General features: G+C 37.3%; 1 protein-coding gene across 2 annotated transcripts in view; it reads right to left on the bottom strand.

Moving 5' to 3' along the window:
• Positions 1-607: 607 nt before the first annotated feature.
• Positions 608-19,566, bottom strand: part of LOC104223747 (uncharacterized) — a 37,567-nt gene continuing 18,608 nt past the window's right edge. Inside the window, exons 6-12 of one of the 2 annotated variants that reach the window (XR_011406791.1) lie at positions 12,517-12,675; positions 11,379-11,744; positions 10,940-11,005; positions 10,749-10,797; positions 9,156-9,214; positions 8,906-9,029; positions 608-1,080 (exon numbers count right to left, since the gene is read on the bottom strand). Coding sequence is in view for 1 of the 2 variants with exons in the window: in XM_009775246.2 (XP_009773548.1) it covers positions 999-1,080; positions 8,906-9,029; positions 10,749-10,797; positions 10,940-11,005; positions 11,379-11,744; positions 12,517-12,675 (846 nt within the window). In the remaining variant the exon portion in view is untranslated. The remainder of the gene's footprint in view (positions 1,081-8,905; positions 9,030-9,155; positions 9,215-10,748; positions 10,798-10,939; positions 11,006-11,378; positions 11,745-12,516; positions 12,676-19,566) is intronic. The other variant, XM_009775246.2, reaches the window with a different exon arrangement.

Below are 19,566 nucleotides of genomic sequence, written 5' to 3'. Positions count from 1 at the left end.
CTTCAATATTTGGGTTCAATCATTTGGACAACAAGGTGTTTACACCTTGGCCCGGCTTCATTATTAGAGTATGTCAACAATAGTTCCTTGCAGTTGGGAGATGAGACTACATGTTCAGTAGAGAAAATAAGAAGTTCCATGACTGAGCAGTTGAGCAAGAAGTTCCTTGCGGTTATAATCCCATTGTGGCTTCAAATTTGGTGGGCAGTGGTAACTTTTATTAATATTGTTCATTTTCTCAACTTTGACCATCTTTTAGCTTTATCATGGGAACACGTCAACCATTTTTTCCAACTCCATAATGTATTAATTTCTAGCATAGTGGGACTCGGCCAGTTGCTCTTAATTTTCAGAACAGTAGGATATGCTTGGTTGAAGATTTTGTCGTCTTTGATGAACGGCGAATTGTTCGTCAAGCAGAACTTGTGTCATTCAAACAAGTGGATGGACCTTTAACCTTTAATAATTAAACCGCTCTTACCCATAAGTGAATTATCGGTCAGCTTTTGTTGACTCGAGTTGAGCATCTTTATCTTTTTCAGTACCCCAGCCGGCTACAGAGGTTCTCTGCTGAAGCAAACATGATTAATCTTTCCTAGAGAAGGTATAGATTTTCAAGTTAGAGAGAGAAATCGGCTCTCTTGTTAATTTTAAATTGTTTAGATCAAGTTAAATGTAAAAGACTTCTATATCTGATATGACTTAATAACTGAACTAAAGATAACTCCTCTAGAAAGAAAGAAGATCCACTCTACCACAAATGCGAACAGGAACCGCAAGTGCCCTTCAGAAAACAAAACAAGGCAGCAATCAGAAAAAAAAAAAAAAAAAAAAGTCAAAATAATGTGGACCGCCATCCGTTTTGCAAAGAGTAGTAGTCAATCAAAGTCAAAATGAAGAGGACAAACCATCAGATTTTGAACCAAAACTAATCCAAAAAGAAAGGATTAATTTTAAGAATTGTTTAAAAAATAGGAGGATATCAACCACACGATTCATCATTGCTGATCAGAACCGAGCATGTTCAAAGCATTGAGTATGAAAGTGTACGTAAAGGCATCCTCCTGGAGCTTCTCAAATCTGCACCAGACAAGGAAGTAAGGTTAAAACTGTGACAAAATTAGATGTATGATTTTCTCTATGTTTCTCCTTTTTTGAAAAATTTCTAGCAGGACAATTGCTAATAGAGAATGGAACTCTATAGATTTTAGTTTGAAAGTGGAACGGAAATACGAAAACCACGTGCAATGATTATGAACTATATCGTGAAACTGGATTCTCACAATCAAATTTCAAGAATCAAATTCCTGTTACTCCATTTTGTGCCTTAAACACACAGAGTTCGGCAGGAAACTTGAGCAAATGAAAATATGAATGACATGGAGAAGCTATTTATGAATATCTCACTCAACTTTGTACATTCTCCATTTTCCATCGGAACATTTACAAATTTTCAAATTGTCATAATGCAAAAATAACAGACAGTTAAGAATTAGAAATTTTCTTACTTATAAAACCCAAAAAACTTTGAAGGAATTTCAATGACTTGGTCCGTCCTAAAAGCTAGATATTTAGTGAATCTTTTTTGTTGGTATAAACAGAACATTGTAGATAATGTTGTATACATTCTGGATTTGGTAGGCTCGCTGTATTTTGGTTAGCAATGGCAAGGAACATGTAAAGGGGCCCAATTTTTTGCCTGAATTGTACTTCTGATGAGATGTACTTCTTTGCATGCACTGGATGCATATCAATATAATTTCATTACTTCGTCAAAAAAAGAGAACACCGAAGCATTATCTAAAGAAGGGAATCCAAGTCCTTAGATAGGAAAAGGCCTTTTATCCTCTTATATATTCTTTAACCTTTTAAAGTCACATGGAAAAGAAAAAAAGATATCGGTTTCGGCCCTAGTATACGAAGAGCACGTTTTCTTTGAAGTTGCTTCGCTTCACCAGCGTGGAGCGAGGACCCCTCACTTATGCTTCATTGCTTTATGTGTCAAATAGATGGCTTTTAATAGCATTAGTATGAGACTATGATCTTAATTCCAGAAAGCAGAAATATACTTCAGAATCTTGATAAGCCATGTATCTTCCATACATATTCAAAGAGGAAGAAGCAAAGATATATAGGAGAAGATAATGATGTGCTTCTCAAATTCCTGGAGCTTCCAAACATGGAGGATTAAGCAGTTTCCTACGGTTATTAGAAGTTATCTGTTAGCAATTTATTAAGGTTAGTAAAAGATATCTATCTTTATCCTAACTTGGTTATGGAATAGTCTAAGTTGCTCTGACACGGGTACGGGTGTCCGACATGGGTGCGGATCTAGAGGTCGGATCCTTTAAGATAAAAAATTTAAGATTTGGGGATACGGATCCTAAAACCGACACGGGTTCGGGGATCCGGCTAAAAATAATTTAAAAATAAAAATAAATATATCTCTAAATTATGTGGAGTACTTACCTATAAGATATTAGCCTACTATAATCGGTTAAAGTGCCCCAACAGTCTTGATAGTCTCAACGTATATAATATAAAATCTTATAAATATAACTTTTTCTTTTTATTCTTTTTTGTTTTGCGCAAATCAAAAAATTGAAGCTCAAAGCACACTTATATTAATATTTTCTACATAACGTGGTTATAGAGGAGACAGCTATAATTTGATGGGAGACAGCTAAAGGCCTACTTATATTAATATGGTCAAAAAGCTCACTTTTTTAAAAGTGCTATAGTACTTTTTGTAATTTGATGGGAGACAGCTAAAAGCCTGAAACACTCCATTATGTAACCCCATTATCTCATAAACTATTGAAAAAATGTGTTGTCAATTAAAAAGTATTCACTTCCTAATTTGTCCCACTCTTCTTCATCCATTCTTTGTTGCCTCTTCTCTTTCCATGTATGAGACATTTCCCCAGCGAAACATTTTTCATGTCTGTATTTTTTTCCAGTAAAAAACTCAAAACTCATTCGAGCCCTTCCCACGAGCTCTTGATTTTAGAAACATACAACATGAACAAGAAGATTGACCAAGACAAAAAGCTTCAAAGAAGATAAAAGGACTAGTATAAATTACTACATAGCAGTGAAATTGAAGGTATTTCGTTTCTCATCTCTTCAGATCTTTACTTAGTGAAATCAACTGGAAAAATTTTTGGTCAACGCACCCGATGTTGTCTGACCAGATCCAACACAAATCCCACACCCTTACCCGTGTCGTGTCGACACGGGTACGGCACTCAAATTGCTGTGTCCGAGCAACTTAGAGAATAGTTATGCTCAGCCTATTATATAAATAATAGATCTTGTAATGTATAGGTATATGGTAATTATTATCCTTTATATGAAGACAGATTATTTTATAAAATATGGGATGTTTGTCTCTATTATTAATAATATCAATGTAGATTCTTTCTTTGTTTCCATTATAAAAATCTCTGCTCCTATCATTCATTGGTATCAGAGCAGTAAGATTTGCCATGGTGAATACACCACGGACCAACGCTCCCACATCGAACTCATCATTCTGACTATTGATCCGATCACCCAACAATTGACGACTATAGCAATGAAATTGGAGGCCATAGATGCTTTGGCCGCTGATGTGGTTGTCTTAAAGGCACAAAACAGTCTGAGCCAGCATGGTGCAGGCGATAACAGTGGAGATCACAACAATAAAGGGAAAGCTAAAGCACCAGAGGATGGCAAGGTTGATATCACTTGGTCGCATCGAGAAACTTCCCGTCATTTGCAGACAAAAATGCAATTTTCGAAGTATGAGAGAGGTGATCCTCGAGGTTGGATTCTGAAGAGAAGTTGATTATTCCGATCACTTTCAATTCTTTTTATTCCGATCACTTTCAAATTTTTTTTGGCAGCTAAAGTGTTCCCTTCCATGTTTCAGCGAGATACAATTGATTATTTTCATTATTTGTTTCTGGAACTCTCTCCAATCTAACGATGTCTTCGAGATTTGATGTACTTGGTTCTAAAAACACAGGTTCTGGAAATTCAGCCTTTATGATTACTTCTGAACCCCTACTTGGGTGTTCAAATTATTTATCTTGGGCTTCGACTGTCGAGTTGTAGTGTAAAGGTCAAGATATTCAAGATCACTTAACAAAAAAGGCTAGTGAGGGAGATGAAAAGGCCAAAGCACAATGCAAAAAGATCGATACTCAGTTATGTAGTATCTTGTGGCGATCTATTGATTCCAATTGATGCATTTGTTTCGTCCATTCCAGGGATATCATTTAGTTTGGGAAAAGGCTCGTAGTTTATACACTAATGATATATCTTGTTTCTATGATGTGATATCGCAAATGACAAATTTAAAGAAATAGGAATTAGATATGTCTACTTACTTGGGACAAGTACAGACAGTTATGGAGGAATTTGAGAAGTTGATGCCAGTTTCTGCTAGCATTGAAAAGACAAGAGTAGCAACAAAAGATGTTTCTAGTTCTTACACGCGCTGGACTTCCTAATGACCTTGATTCAGTATGACCAAATTTTGGCTAGTCCGACTGTCCCTACGGTTGACGAACTATTCTTTCGATTATTTTGCCTTGCTGCAGCTCCCATCACATAGTGATCTCATCACAAACAACTGACTCATCTGTTCTCGCATCCCCGATAGTAGAAAATCGGGTCTCGTAGCCTATGGAGAATAGACGAGGAGGAGGTCATTTTGAAAGGTCTCGACCCAAGTGTTCTTATTGTAGTAGGTTTGCATAATCTCATGAGGTGTGTTACTCTTTGCATGGTCGACCACTTAAAAATGCTCATGTTGCTCAAACAAAGACTGCAGGTAACCAGAGGTTTTCTTTATCTGAAGGGGAATATAATGAGCTCCTTCAGTATCAAGCAAGTAAGCAGACACCTCCACAAGTAGCCTCTATTGCTCAGACTGATACTTTTGTTGCTGGTAATTCCTTTGCTTGTATTTCCAAGTCTACTACTCAGAGCGTGAGTCATGGACTCAGGCGCCTCTAATCATATTTCTGGTAATAGGTCACTTTTGTCAAATATTATTTATTCACAGTCTCTTCCCAATGTTACTTAAGCCAATGGAGTCTAACAAAAGCAAAAGGAATTGGACAGGCTAATCCCTTATCCTCTATCACTTTAGATTCTATTCTTTATGTCCCTGATTGTCCTTTTAATCTTGCATTTGTTAGTCGGTTAACTCATGCTCCCTACTGTGGTATATATTTTATTGATGACTTTTGCTATGCAGGACCGCAGTACGGGATAGACGATTGGCACTGGCATGAATCACAAGGCCATTACTACCTTAACTCACTCAATCCTTCCACAACATGTCCAGTTACAGATCCTCCAGACCTAATTCATATACGCTTAGGACATCCAAGTTTATCCAAGCTTCAAAAGATGGTGCCTAGTTTATCTAGTTTGTCTACATTAGATTGTGAGTCATGTCAATTTGGGAAACATACCCCCGAGCCACCTTTTCGTGTAATGTTGAGAGTCGTGCAGAGTCTGCTTTTTCTTTAATTCATTCTGACATATGGGGTCTGCGTAGAGTCAGTTCAACCTGAGGATTTCGTTATTTTGTTAGTTTCATTGATGATTACACAAGATGTATTTGGATTTTCCCAATGAAAGATCGATTTGAGTTGTTTTCTATATTCCAGAGTTTTTGTGCTGAAATAACATATCAGTTTGGCGTTTCTATTCGCATCTTTCGTAGTGATAATGCCTTAGAAAAGTTATCCTCTCAGTTTCAGCAGTTTATGATTTCCCAAGGAATTATTAATCAGACATCTTGTCTGTATAACCCTCAGCAGAATGGGGTAGCAGAGAGAAAAAATAGGCACCTCATTGAGACTGCTCGCACACTTCTAATTGAGTCTCATGTTCCACTGCGTTTTTGGGGCAATATAGTTCTCATGGCTTGTTATCTGATTAATATTTTCATTATCCATCCATAGTAAGATTCTGTATTCGGTATTATTTCCTCAGTCACCCTTATACTCTCTTCCCCATGTGTTTGGGAGCACACGTTTCGTTCATAACTTAGCTCCCGTAAAAGATAAGTTAGCTCCTCGTGCTCTCAAGTGTGTCTTCCTTGGTTATTCTTGAGTTCAAAGGGGATATTGTTGCTATTCACATGATCTTCGATACCTTGTGTCAGCTGATGTAACATTTTTTTTGAGTCTCGGCCTTACTTTCCCTCTTTTGATCATTTTGATACATCAAAGGTCTTACCTATAGCGACTCTTGAGGAGTTTACTATAACACCTACATCTTCTCCATAGAGGTTTTACCATACCGACTATTGTGGAATCTAGTGTTGCTCCTAGTAGATCCCAGCCATAGGAACAACACTTTACTTACCATCGCCGTCCGTGTATGGCATCAGGCCCAACTGATTCATGTCCTACACCTAACCCTTCTCCCACTGCAGACTCGTCTCCTTCTAGTCCATCGATTGCACTTCGGAAAGGTATACGGACCACACTTAATCCTAATCCCCATTATGTCAGCTTAAGTTATCACCATCTGTCATCACCTTATTATGCTTTGCATCTTTTTTGTCCTCTGTTTCCATCTCTAAGTCTACAGATGAAGCATTGTCTCATCCAAGATGGCAACAGGCTATGATTGATGAGGTATCTACTTTACATACGAGTGATACTTGGGAGCTTGCTCCTCTTCCTTCAGGTAAATTTACAGTTGGTTGTCGTGAAGTTTATGCAATCGAAGTTGGTCTAGATGACCAGGTTGATCGACTTAAAGGTCGTCTTGTTGCCAAAGAATATACTCAGATATTTGGGCTCGATTATAGTGATATTTTCTCTAATGTGGCTAAAATAGCATCATACCGCCTTTTTCTATCCATCGCTATTGTTCGGCATTGACCTCTCTATCAATTGGACATTAAGAATGTTTTTATTCACAGTGATCTTAGGATGAAATTTATATGGAGAAACTACCTGGTTTTGTTGCTCAGGGGGAATCTATTGGCCTTGTATGCCGCTTGTGCCGGTCACTTTATGGTCTAAAGCAGTCTTCTCGAGCGTGGTTTTGTAATTTCAACACAGTAATCCAGAAAGTTGGCATGACTCATAGTGAAGCTGATTATTCTGCATTTTATTAGCATTCTGCTTCAAATCTCTGTATTTATCAGGTGGTTTATGTTGATGATATTATTATTACCGGCAATGATCATGATGGTATTACCAGGTTGAAGCAACATCTCTTTCAACACTTTCAAACTAAGGATCTGGGCAGATTAAAGTATTTTCTAGTATTGAGGTCGCCCATTTTAGCTCAGGTATTGTGATCTCATAATAGAAGTATGCCTTATAGACATTTTTTAGGAGACAGGAATGACAAGTCGTAAACATATTGACGCCTCCAATGGATCTGAATTTCTGAACTTCTACTAGGACAAGGGGAGCCGCTTAGCAATCCTGCAAGATATAGGCAGTTGGTTGATAAATTAAATTACCTCACAGTGACTAGACCAAACATTTCCTTTCCTATGAGTGTTGTAAGTCGGTTTATGGATTCTCCTTGTGATAGTCATTGGGATGCAGTCGTCCACATTCTTCGGTATATAAAGTCACCTCCAGACAAAGGGTTATAATTTGAGGATCGAGGCCATGAGCAAATCGTTGGGTACTCAGATGCTGATTGGGCAGGATCACCTTATGATAGACATTCTACGTCTGGATAATGTGTTTTAGTATGAGGTAATTTCGTGTCGCAGAAGAGCAGGAAACAGAATATGGTTGATCGGTCTAGTGCAGAAGCAGAATATCGAGCAATGGCTATGGTAAAATGTGAGATGTTTGGATCGAACAGTTGCTTAAGGAGTTGAAATTTGGTGAAATCAGTCAGATGAAACTTGTGTGTGATAATCAAGTTGCCCTTCATATTGCATCAAATCCGGTGTTCCATGAGAGAACTAAACACATTGAGATTGATTGTCACTTCGTCAAAGAAAAGATACTCTCAGAAGATATTGCTACAAAGTTTGTGAAGTCGAATTGTCAACTTGCAGATATTTTCACCAAGTCCCTCGCTGGTCCTCGTATTAGTTACATATGTAACAAACTCGGTACATATGATTTGTATGCACCGGCTTGGAGTGTGAGATAGTTATGTGTAAATAATCCTAGCACCATATGTAGTAAGAGTAGAATATGTATTATATATAGGGCTCATTGTATCACTGTTAATACATCAATAATATTTTTCTCGTGTATTATTTCTCACATCACATATATTCCATACTTATTCAAGGAGGAAGAAGCAAAGATATATAGTATAAGATAATGATCTACTTCTTCTCAAATTCCTGGAGCTTTCAAACATGGAGGATTAAGTAGTTTCCTACAGTTATTAGAAGAAGCTATATGTTTAGCAGTTTGTTATGGTTACTAGAAGTTATCTATCTTTATCTTAACTTGGTTATGGAGTAGTTATGGTCAACCTATTATATAAATAATAGATCTAGTAATGTGTGTAGGTGTGTGGTAATTATCCTTTATATGCAGACTGATTGTTCTGTGAGATACGAGATACTTTTGTGTCTCTATTATCAATAATATCAGTATATTTTCTATCTCTTTTTCCATTATTAAATCTTTGCCCCTATCACGTCTCACACTTTGGTTAGAGCTATTATATTTTTAGGATGGAGTAAAATTATCTCTAAAAAGAGATGTTTGCTTAAGACCCAAAATGATCTCCTGGGTTTTCTGTCATTCCGGTATCAGACACACATCGGAGACTCTACACTAACTAAACAAAAGGCCCGAACAAAGAATGTAAGTCCCACTGGAAGGAAAATCCAGTCATAAATCTAGGGCAAAAATAACTAATAGAAAAGATTCCGGTCATAAAGCTAGTTAGAAAATCATACCTTCCAGATTTTGAAAAATGTCCTGCACCCATTTCACATTTGAGCAAGAGTAAATTATCATCCGTCTTCATATCTCTCAACTTGGCTACAAACTTCGCTGGCTCAGAGTACATAACACGTGGATCTGTCACAATTTCAGACCTCATATTAAATCAAAAGTAGAAATATCTACAGAAGTGACTGAAGATTAATCCTTTATTTCATGGTTACTCCACAAAGTTTTTGTTATGGTAGATATAAGCCAATATACCAGTCTGATCTGATCCATTTCTGATTGCATCCATATTTATAGCCAAGCTTCCTTACTCCCTATAAAAGACAATTACATACTTATGGACTATAAGAAACTTACGATGGATCACAAACATGAGATCATTTTAATTAAATGAACTTGAATGTATGAATGTTTTTAGATAAGTGAATCTTATTAGTGTATCATAAAAATAAAATATAAATCTCTAACCTGATTTCGCACTTTTCCTATTGAGTTAATTTACATGTTCCGGATCTAAAAACTGTAAAAGATAAGCAACCAATTTGCTGCTGGATTATAAAAATGAAATAATAAATATTGGCTAAGTGTCAGATTAATGCTATGATGACCTAAATGTTGACAGTGTTCTAATCTTTTGCTAAGATTTGGTGAGACATTAGCTAAGTGTCAGCATAAATGCTATGACTTCTCCTATTGTGAGACATTGGAAGTTGATATTTGCCGAGACTTTTTTTCTTAATCTTTTCCTCCTATGGATGGACAATAATAAGATAGCATATTAAAGTATACTAGCATTAAGTGAGAAGAAACTCACATAGGAGTAATCTCAAGATGTAACTCAATAAGTACTGGTTTTCTAATATAACTAAAAGTGTCCCATTGTTCATCATCAGAAAGATGAGGAGTCAAAAGTTTGAGCCATAATTTGCTTTAGGATTTAACTCCAGAAGCCAGACAGTTTTGACAACCAGCTTTGAAGGCAGTCAGTTTCTGAAGCAAAAGCCAACTACTACTGTGCATCAATTGCAAGCTAGTTTGCTTCAGCTTATGATTCAACTATATCCATTATGGTCCATTTGGGAAGTTTTGTTCCAATACTCGATAACATGTCCTTTAAGACAAATTAGCGCTCTTTAAAACTGGGAATTCTCCATATCTCATTCTTTTACTTACACTGACATAAAAATCTACACCTAAAGACACCTGACATACACTGAATCTATGTAGGTGTACCAACGACAAACCAACCTTAATCCCAATTAGTTGGTATTACCTATGGATACTTTGCTTTCACGTACTCCATTCTTCCCTGAGTTCCTCATGGATTGTTACTAAGAAATTGTAAACGATGCCCCTCATATGATTTTACGACTACCTCATTGAATTTTATACTATTAATTATCAGTGTCACACACACAACAAATGACTCACACATTCAGATGTCCACATAGGACATAACAAAACCATCTCATGTGACCTATAATTTTATATCCTATACGTACTACCTTCGACCTTCTATTAGATGTGTTCATCTCTATTATTGTGTGATCTGGTATGATCACATATCCATCCTAGCAGCATTTCTATGATACTCGCTGTGCAGATATGCTGAGCCTCAAATTTTTACACAGCTCATATTGTAGATACATTCGGCCTTAGAGGTCCAACATTTCATGTAACATCACTGTCTAACTCTTCTTAATGGAGCCAACTCCATCCACAATTCAAACGCACGATAGAGGAAATGAACATCACTAAAGCATTCTAGCCCATTCCCAAACACTTTTCCTTTTTCTATCATATAGTTTCAAAACTGTGAACTGCTGCGCGGGCTTTCTTTGCACTTACCATTCAAACCAGCTGTAACGAGAATGTCCGGATAGTTCTGTGCTTTGACCTGTGAGAATGAAAAGGACAAAAGAAAAAGCCAAAGACAAGTTGAGTTGACAACATACAAAACTAAAGTGTAGTTTCCTGATTGACTTGCTCAATGCACGAACCTTAAATTATTCTTTTGGGAGGGCGTATATATTACTTACATTATCAACAGGGGAATATGACTTTATATAGGAATAGAATTCCTCCTTACGTGGATCACCCCATTCCTGTGGCAAATGAAGAGATTAAATGTCAATCACAAACTTCAAGATAATCAATCTTCCAAGTGTTTCAAATGTTAATTAGAGCCAAGGCATCATAATTCGATTCTCCCAACTCCTCAAACACACCTTAAACACATTTGGATCCAAGTTATTGTAAAAATTTACTACTACAGTTAACAGTTTCGCCACTGGGAAAACATGAAACATAAGTCCCAATGCCACCACCAAAGTGCACTCTCAGATACAATGTCGTTAACACATCCTCATAGTTTATCATCTAAATAAATTTCAGATGGAGAATCCACACCAATGAACGTCCTGCGACTTAATATTTTTCAATAAATTAGACAAACAGATTTTTAAGGAGAGATCTAACCTCCCACTCTGAAGTTGTTAATGGAATAGTTGGATCAAGCATTGTAGTTACAACATCTACAAAAGGAACCCCAGCAACAGCGGCTTTAAACAAATCAGGCTGCATGTTAACAACAGCACCGATCAGCAATCCACCTGCACTTCTTCCATTGATACAAAGTTTTTCCTTGGAACAGTACTTCTTGTCTATTAAATACTCCGCACACGCAATGAAATCTGTGAAGGTATTTTTCTTTTTTAACAGTTTCCCATTTTCATACCATTGCCTCCCCATTTCACCACCTCCACGAATGTGAGCAATAGCATAAATGAAACCCCTGTCTAACAAAGACAACCGTGATGCCTTGAAAGTGGGATCAATACATATCTGTTAGGAATATGACATTTGCAGCGTCAGCAAAGAATGGTCAAGCTAAAAGTATTAAACAGCAAATTAAGGGCTATAACCTTGCAGAAAATACAAGAAAGAACAAATCTTCAGGAACTCGAATTCCATATTTGACAAACAGCAATATTTACATCAATTCAATCAGAAAGCCATGAATTGTTGGTAAACTTTCATTTATACCGAGGACGATATGTCTGTTTTTCTTGTACTCTCTTTAAAGAAGGAAAAAAACGAAAGTTTTTGTTCGATAGTACAACAAAGATTTCACATTAAAACCACACGTGAATACCCATAGGCTACATAATCAAGCCATTCTTTAACAATTTGACATTTTGACTCCTAAATTCATGCGTGCATTGTATTATCAATCTTTTCATATAACAACATTGCATTTTTTACCTGAAATATTTTTCTGCAAAGAGTAGCCTGCGCAAACTTTTGCTCCATTTATACAATGCTCATCAGTACAAAAAGTAATATGATACACAACTTCTCCATCTAAGATCGGCGAAATTCCATAAAAGCAAAAAATCAAACACGACTAAGTGCAGTTAAACTAACACGACAAAGAAATATTGACATTCTTCATTCAAATAAACAAGGAACTGAAGAAAAAAGGAAAAACACACAGTAGTACTCCACATTTAGTTACACAATAATATATTGAATATTCTTTAATGGATGAAAATGGAAAATTTCTTAATCCCGATCCATATCGTAACATTATTTAATGGTATTAGCAATTAATCACCTCGTAGGATCCATAACCATAAAGAAGTAATGGATCTGAGCCATCAAGCTTTACAAGATTTTTTCGATAGATTATTGATATAGGTATCTGTACGCCATCTGAAGCAGTAGCCCATTGCCTCTCAGTTACATAATTTGATGCATCAAAGCCTCCCAGTACCTAAATAAGAGAGTGAAACGAACCATTACAACTAATGACCAAATTTCAATAACCATTAGTTGATGATCAAAAAAAGTGAATAAGTTCCAAAAAACGCAAATAACCAAAAGAGTTTACATAAGACTGCTATATCTCTCATATTTCAAGTAAGATATTTCAAAGAGATGATCAAAATGTTCTGAATATCAGAAGCATGTAATATGCATGCAAATACTTCTCATCACATCAGTAAGCAACCAAATATAAGCTAAAAGAGTGAAAATTTCAAAAACTTTTATGACATAAAATCGGAGTGAGACCACAGAATATACATTTGTATCTATTTCTACGTATTAAAAAAAGTAACAATTTCCAAGGCAAGGAGATGATTTCTGAAAAGTACTACTCCCTCTGTCCCAATTTATGTATCATACTTTCCTTTTTAGTCTGTCTCAAAAAGAATGTCATACTTCCTTATTAAGAAACATTTTAATTTTGAAATTCCTACTTTACCCTTAATGAGATAATTTATAGCCACATGTATATTTATGATTTGCTTTAGAGCACAAGTTTCAAAACTTTCCTTTCTTTCTCAAACTCTGTGTTGAGTCAAACACTGCCACATAAATTGAGACTAAGGGAGTATCACTGGTGTGATGCAATCTTTCAATTTGATGCACAGGGCATTTGCTTATCTGAAACCATATAAGGGTTTCTTCAATGGCATTTTACTCTTAACTCATTTTGATGAGGGCATTAGGCAGTTTTTTGGATCAAACAAGAAAAACCGAACCGTATCGAATTGTACCGAACCAAACAAGAAATACCGAACTACTTTGGTACGGTATTTGGTATGCACTATTGATTTACCGAATACCGAAGTATCGAACCGTAGTTCTTAATACTGTACCGAACGACCACCCCTAATGCCACCAGAAATGACTAAGGATGGTCGACATCTTCGCCCAAACCCTTGGACATAAAGCACCAACTAATATAAGTTACCTTTCTCTCTCTCAGATTTTCAGCCATCAAGATCACTCCTTTATATACTAACCAAGTGAAAAAAACACACCTTTCTTCGTACCTTCGGGATCCAAATTGACTTGTACAGAAAATCCACCTCCTCCCTATTCTTTCATAATAGGATTTAACAGAGAACACCCCATTATTCCCCACCCCACCTCCATAAATCGAGACTATCCTATTGTATACTTTGTTTGTGAAGCAAACATTTAGGATTTAAATTCTGCTACCTCCCAATCCTGAAAGTTCCTCCTAAATTTCAAATCCCAAAACACTTCTCCATCTAGTAATCGTCGGACTCATTGGACTATAATCTCCAGCTGGCATGTAGTTCTGAAAATGATTGGAAAAGAAAATCCCCACACCACATGTGGCTTCAAAAACCAACCCTCCTTCCATCACCAACTTGGAATGACACATTTGCACTAAACTCTTCCCCTCCCTTCATAATATTTCTCCACAAACTGCATTCATAGGGCAAAGTGATATGTTTGTCCTCCAACCACTTTTATCCACTATCACCTCCCTCCAAAAAGCATGTTCCTCAGTCACAAATCTCCATAATCATTTACCCAGTAAGGCTTTATAGAACACTCTTAGATCTTTAACCCCAATCCAAGACCGCTCCAACAATAACACCATATCAATCAATTATACCTCAATCTTAAACTATTTGAGGTTAGCTATATGAATTTCTAAATCCACCATTCTTGTCGTGCTCATTTTATTACAATACTAAATATTTACATGTCCAAAGAAATTAGGGATTCTCTAAACTAATAATTCTCTAATTCTCTCACTTATCCCTACATTAACTACAAGTCTCGCAAATACGGACTCTTCTGTAGTTATAACAACTTAACCATAACATTAACAAATTGGTATCACCAGTTTTGTCAAAGGCGCACTTTAAGCGCGCTTAAGCCCTGAACGAGGTGCAAAATATGTTGAGCATTTCGCCTCTCTTAACGGGTGCTTCAGTGTCATCATCAAGGCTCTAAGGCATATTTTTCCTTGTCAATGAGCGTAATCCTAAAGAGGCGACACTAAAAAAGTGATATTTCACTTTATCATAATTTTTTTTTAATTTATTTGTTATTCATGCTTGTTTGGACTACACATACATATTTGTATATTTTTTACAATTTGTGTCTTTCTTTATTAAAGCCCACACTTTATTTGCGCTTTGTGCTTAAAGCCTCAATGGACCTTAGAGCTTTTTCGCACTTTCTGCCTTTGATACACTTATCACCAATATGAACACTTCGCTTTTTTGTATTATGTTCTTCTAAATCCTCATGAATTCCGAGAGATAGCAACTCTTTTGAGAAAACTTTTGTCCATGTGAAAAATATGTACCTCGTTCCCTTTTAGAAAACAAAAATTCATCCATGTCACCTCGATGCACCAGTGAATTTGATGTCTAACATAGTATATACCCAAACCATCTCAAACAACCTTATCTTATTTTATCCATGGTTTACTAGAGTAGCTATACCTTTTGTTCATGTGATCATTTCTAATTTTAACTAATCTTATATGCATATATTTATCATATTATTCGCATGTCTACAACGCCTATTTTGTGAATGTGTTAAGCCTTAGGCACCCAACATTCACCTCCATGCAACATTGTCAAGTCTAAGAACAACCTTATATAACATAACTTTCACTTTGTTAGGTATTTTCTATCGTATTGGAAACAACCTCTCTACCTGCATTAGGTAGGGGTAAGGTCTGCGTAGAGACTACCCTCTCCAGACCCCACATATTGGGATCAAACTGGGTTTGTTGTTGTTGTTGTTGTAGGTATTTTCTATCGTAAAGCTCTCCTATAACACTTCTCCATCTCAGTTATCTATTTAACTCTATGTGTGACATCGTCATCTACCAGGCTATTCTCTAGAAAGACTAAGTTGTGAAGTCATAGTTATAGGCACCACAATCTCGTGTAACCTCACTTTACATTTATTATTATTTTTAATTATGATGGACTCCGGACTAGCATGCGCGCACCTCGACTAATTCCACAAGGTACCGGCTATCTTCCACCAACACAAATATCGAGTAACTCAGCCCACCAAGGCTTGGGAAGATAGGAAGAAATCACCTAGTATTTTTGCTTCTACTGAGATTTGAACCTGAGACTTTATGGTTCTGCACTCACTTCATTGACCACTAGGCCACGCCTTTATGCGCCTTTCGTTTTTTTTTATAGATAATAAACTTGCAGTGAGTATATTTTGCCATAATACTACTCAAAATTCTAGCTCTCAAGAATGCTTCTATACGGATCCATGTATTTCTTGTTCCATTAGCTAAGAACTGTTCACTTATGACCCCTCTCTCGTACACATATTTTATGACATTTGTGTTTTACTTTTCTTCTTAACCACCCACCAAATAACTTCCATTGACACTCGACCATATGTTTAATCTAAGTCAATGATTAAACATCGTGTGGAGAACATAGGTCCAGTATTTATGGATTTCTATCAATTTTCTTAGGAAAAACAATTGCTTCTCCAAAAGACCATGAACTTGCCATCCTTTTCAGCTCTCCAAATCTGAGAGTCCAACCTACTAGCATCAAACTCAAAGGATAGAGAACGTAGAAGTTGACGAATTTCATCAATTTCCCAATCATTAAAATCTCTTCTAAAATTGAATCTCCATCCCCCAACCCCCCCCCCCCCACCCCTAAAAAAAACTCTGCAACTATACACTATTTGTTCTTGGTTAACTATATACTGTAGGAAATTTTTCGTCGCCTTATCTTCTCTGAGCCAAAAATCTGTTCAAAACCTAATTCTTCTCTCATCACCAACTTTTTTTATTGAAAATGTCTGAAATTGCAGCCAAAATCTAATAATCTACTTCCATACTGCAGTCTTTGAAGGCATTGAAATTTTCTTAACAAAGGTTTGTTGATTTGTAATATCTGATTATGATTGTGTAATCAAATCAAATCAGATATGTTGATTTGTATTATCTGATCTGTGAGAAGGCACGGGTGAAAATATGATATATTGATATTGTGTTCAATACAATACAAGAGGTCCTTATTTATAGCTATACTAAAAGGTCTTACTACTACTCCTATTTCAATGTGGGACAAAACTATATTATGTACATATCTAACACTCCCCCTCAAGCCGGTGCATACACATCATATGTACCGAGCTTGTTACACATGTAACTAATACGAGAACCAGTAAGAGACTTAGTGAAAATATCTGCTAGTTGATCATTCGACTTTACAAACTTTGTAACAATATCTCCTGAAAGTATTTTTTCTCTGACAAAGTGACAGTCGATCTCAATGTGTTTAGTCCTCTCATGGAACACCGGATTTGACGCAATATGAAGAGCAGCTTGCTTATCACACACTAGTTCCATCCTGCTGATTTCTCCGAACTAAAACTCCTTGAGCAACTGCTTGGCCCAAACTAACTCACACGTTGCCAAAGCCATGGCCCGATATTCGGCTTCGGCGCTAGATCGAGCAACTACATTCTGTTTCTTGCTCTTCCACGAGACCAAATTACCTCCTACTAGAACACAATATCCAGATGTAGATCGTCTCTCAAAAGGTGATCCTGCCCAATCAGCATCTGTGTACCCAACAATCTGCTCGTGGCCTCGATCTTCGAATAGTAATCTTTGCCTGGAGCTGACTTTATATACCGAAGAATACGAACAACTGCATCCCAGTGACTATCACAGGGAAAATCCATAAACTGACTTACAACACTCACCGGAAAAGAAGTGTCAGGTCTAGTCACTGTGAGGTAATTCAATTTTCCAACCAACCTCCTATGTCTCTTAGGGTCTCTAAGCGGTCCCCATGTCCAAGCAGAAGCTTAGCATTTGGATCCATAGGAGAGTCAATAGGTCTGCAACCCATCATTCCAGTCTCCTCAAAAATGTAGGCATACTTCCGTTGTGAAATAACAATACCTGAGCTAGACTGAGCGACCTCAATACCCAGAAAATACTTCAGACTGCCCAGATCCTTAGTTTGGAAGTGCTCAAAGAGATGTTTCTTCAGATTAGTAATACTATCCTGATCGTTGCTAGTAATAACAATATCATCAACATAAACCACCAAATAAATACACAGATTCGGAGCAGAATGCCGATAAAACACAGAGTGATCAGCCTCACTACGAGTCATGTCGAACTCCTGAATAATTGTACTGAACTTACCAAACCAGGCTCGAGGGGACTGTTTCAAACCATATAGTGACCTGCGCAATCTGCATACACAACCACTAAACCCCCATGAGCAACAAAACCAGGTGGTTGCTCCATATAAACTTCCTCGTCAAGCACCGTGGAGAAAAACATTCTTAATGTCTAACTGATAAAGAGGCCAATGACGTACAACGGCCATGGACAAAAAAAGACGAACAAATGCTACTTTAGCCACGAGAGAGAAAGTATCACTATAATCAAGCCCAAAAATCTAAGTATATCCTTTTGCAACAAGACGAGCCTTAGGCCGATCAACCTGGCCATCCGGACCGACTTTGACTGCATAAACCCAACGACAACCAACAGTAGACTTACTTGCAGGAAGAGGAACAAGCTCCCAAGTGCCACTCGCATGTAAAGCAGACATCTCGTCAATCATAGCCTGTCACCATCCAGGATGAGATAGTGCCTCACCTGTAGACTTAGGAATAGAAACAGTGGACAAAGAAGATATAAAAGCATAATGAGGTGACGACAGACGATGATAACTTAGACCAACATAGTGGGGATTAGGATTAAGTGTGGACCGTACACCTTTGCGGAGTACAATTGGTTGACTAAGAGGAGACAAGTCCGCAGTAGGTGCAGAACCTGATGCAAGACGTGAATCACCTGGGTCTGATGCTGGATGTGGACGACGATGATAAGTCAAGAGTGGCGGAGCTGCAGAAGGTTGAACTGGATTGGAGGAACTGGACCTATAGGTGATGGAATTAGAGCTATAGATGGTGGAACAGGAGCTATAGATGGTGAAGCTGGAGATGTAGAGGAAGATGGATAGGAGATAGTGACTGAATCTCCAAAAGAATAGACTGGTAGTATCTTAGAAATATCTAAGTAATTACCTGGACCTATGAAGTATGATTGGGTTTCAAAAAAGGTAACATCAGCGGGCATAAGGTGCCGCTGGAGGTCAGGAGAATAGCATCGATACCCCTTTTGCGTTCTCGAGAAACCAAGAAATATGCACTTAAGAGCACGGGGAACTAACTTATCTGTTCCTGTAGTAAGGTTATTGACAAAACAAGTGCTTCCAAAGACACGGGGTGGAAGAGAGAACAAAGGTAAGTGGGGAAACATGATAGAGAATGGAACTTGGTTCTGGATAGCTGAAGATGGCATACGATTAATAAGACAGCAAGATGTAAGAACTGCATCCCCCCAAAAACGCAACGGAGCATGAGATTGTATGAGTAGCGTACGAGCAGTTTCAATAAGATGTCTATTCTTTCTTTCAGCTACCCTATTTTGTTGAGATGTGTACGGAGAAGATGTTTGATGAATAATCCCATGAGATTTCATAAACTGCTGAAATGGGAAGACAAATACTCTCGGGCATTATCACTACGAAATGTGCGAATAGAAACCCCAAATTGATTTTGAATTTTAGCGTGAAAAGTCTGGAAAATAGGAAACAACTCAGATTGATTTTTTATCAAAAATATCCAGGTGCACCTAGAACAGTCATCAATGAAACTGACAAAGTAGCGGAATCCTAATGTAGAACTGACCCGACTAGGACCCCAAACATCTGAATGGACTAAAGTAAAAGGTGACTCTGCTCGATTATCAATACGTCGAGGGAAATGAGATCGAGTATGCTTACCGAGCTGACATGACTCACACTCT

Source organism: Nicotiana sylvestris, chromosome 4 (assembly GCF_000393655.2).
Source record: "Nicotiana sylvestris chromosome 4, ASM39365v2, whole genome shotgun sequence".
In the NCBI taxonomy this organism is placed as follows: Eukaryota; Viridiplantae; Streptophyta; class Magnoliopsida; order Solanales; family Solanaceae; genus Nicotiana; species Nicotiana sylvestris.
This window is presented reverse-complemented; position numbering and strand designations above follow the sequence as displayed.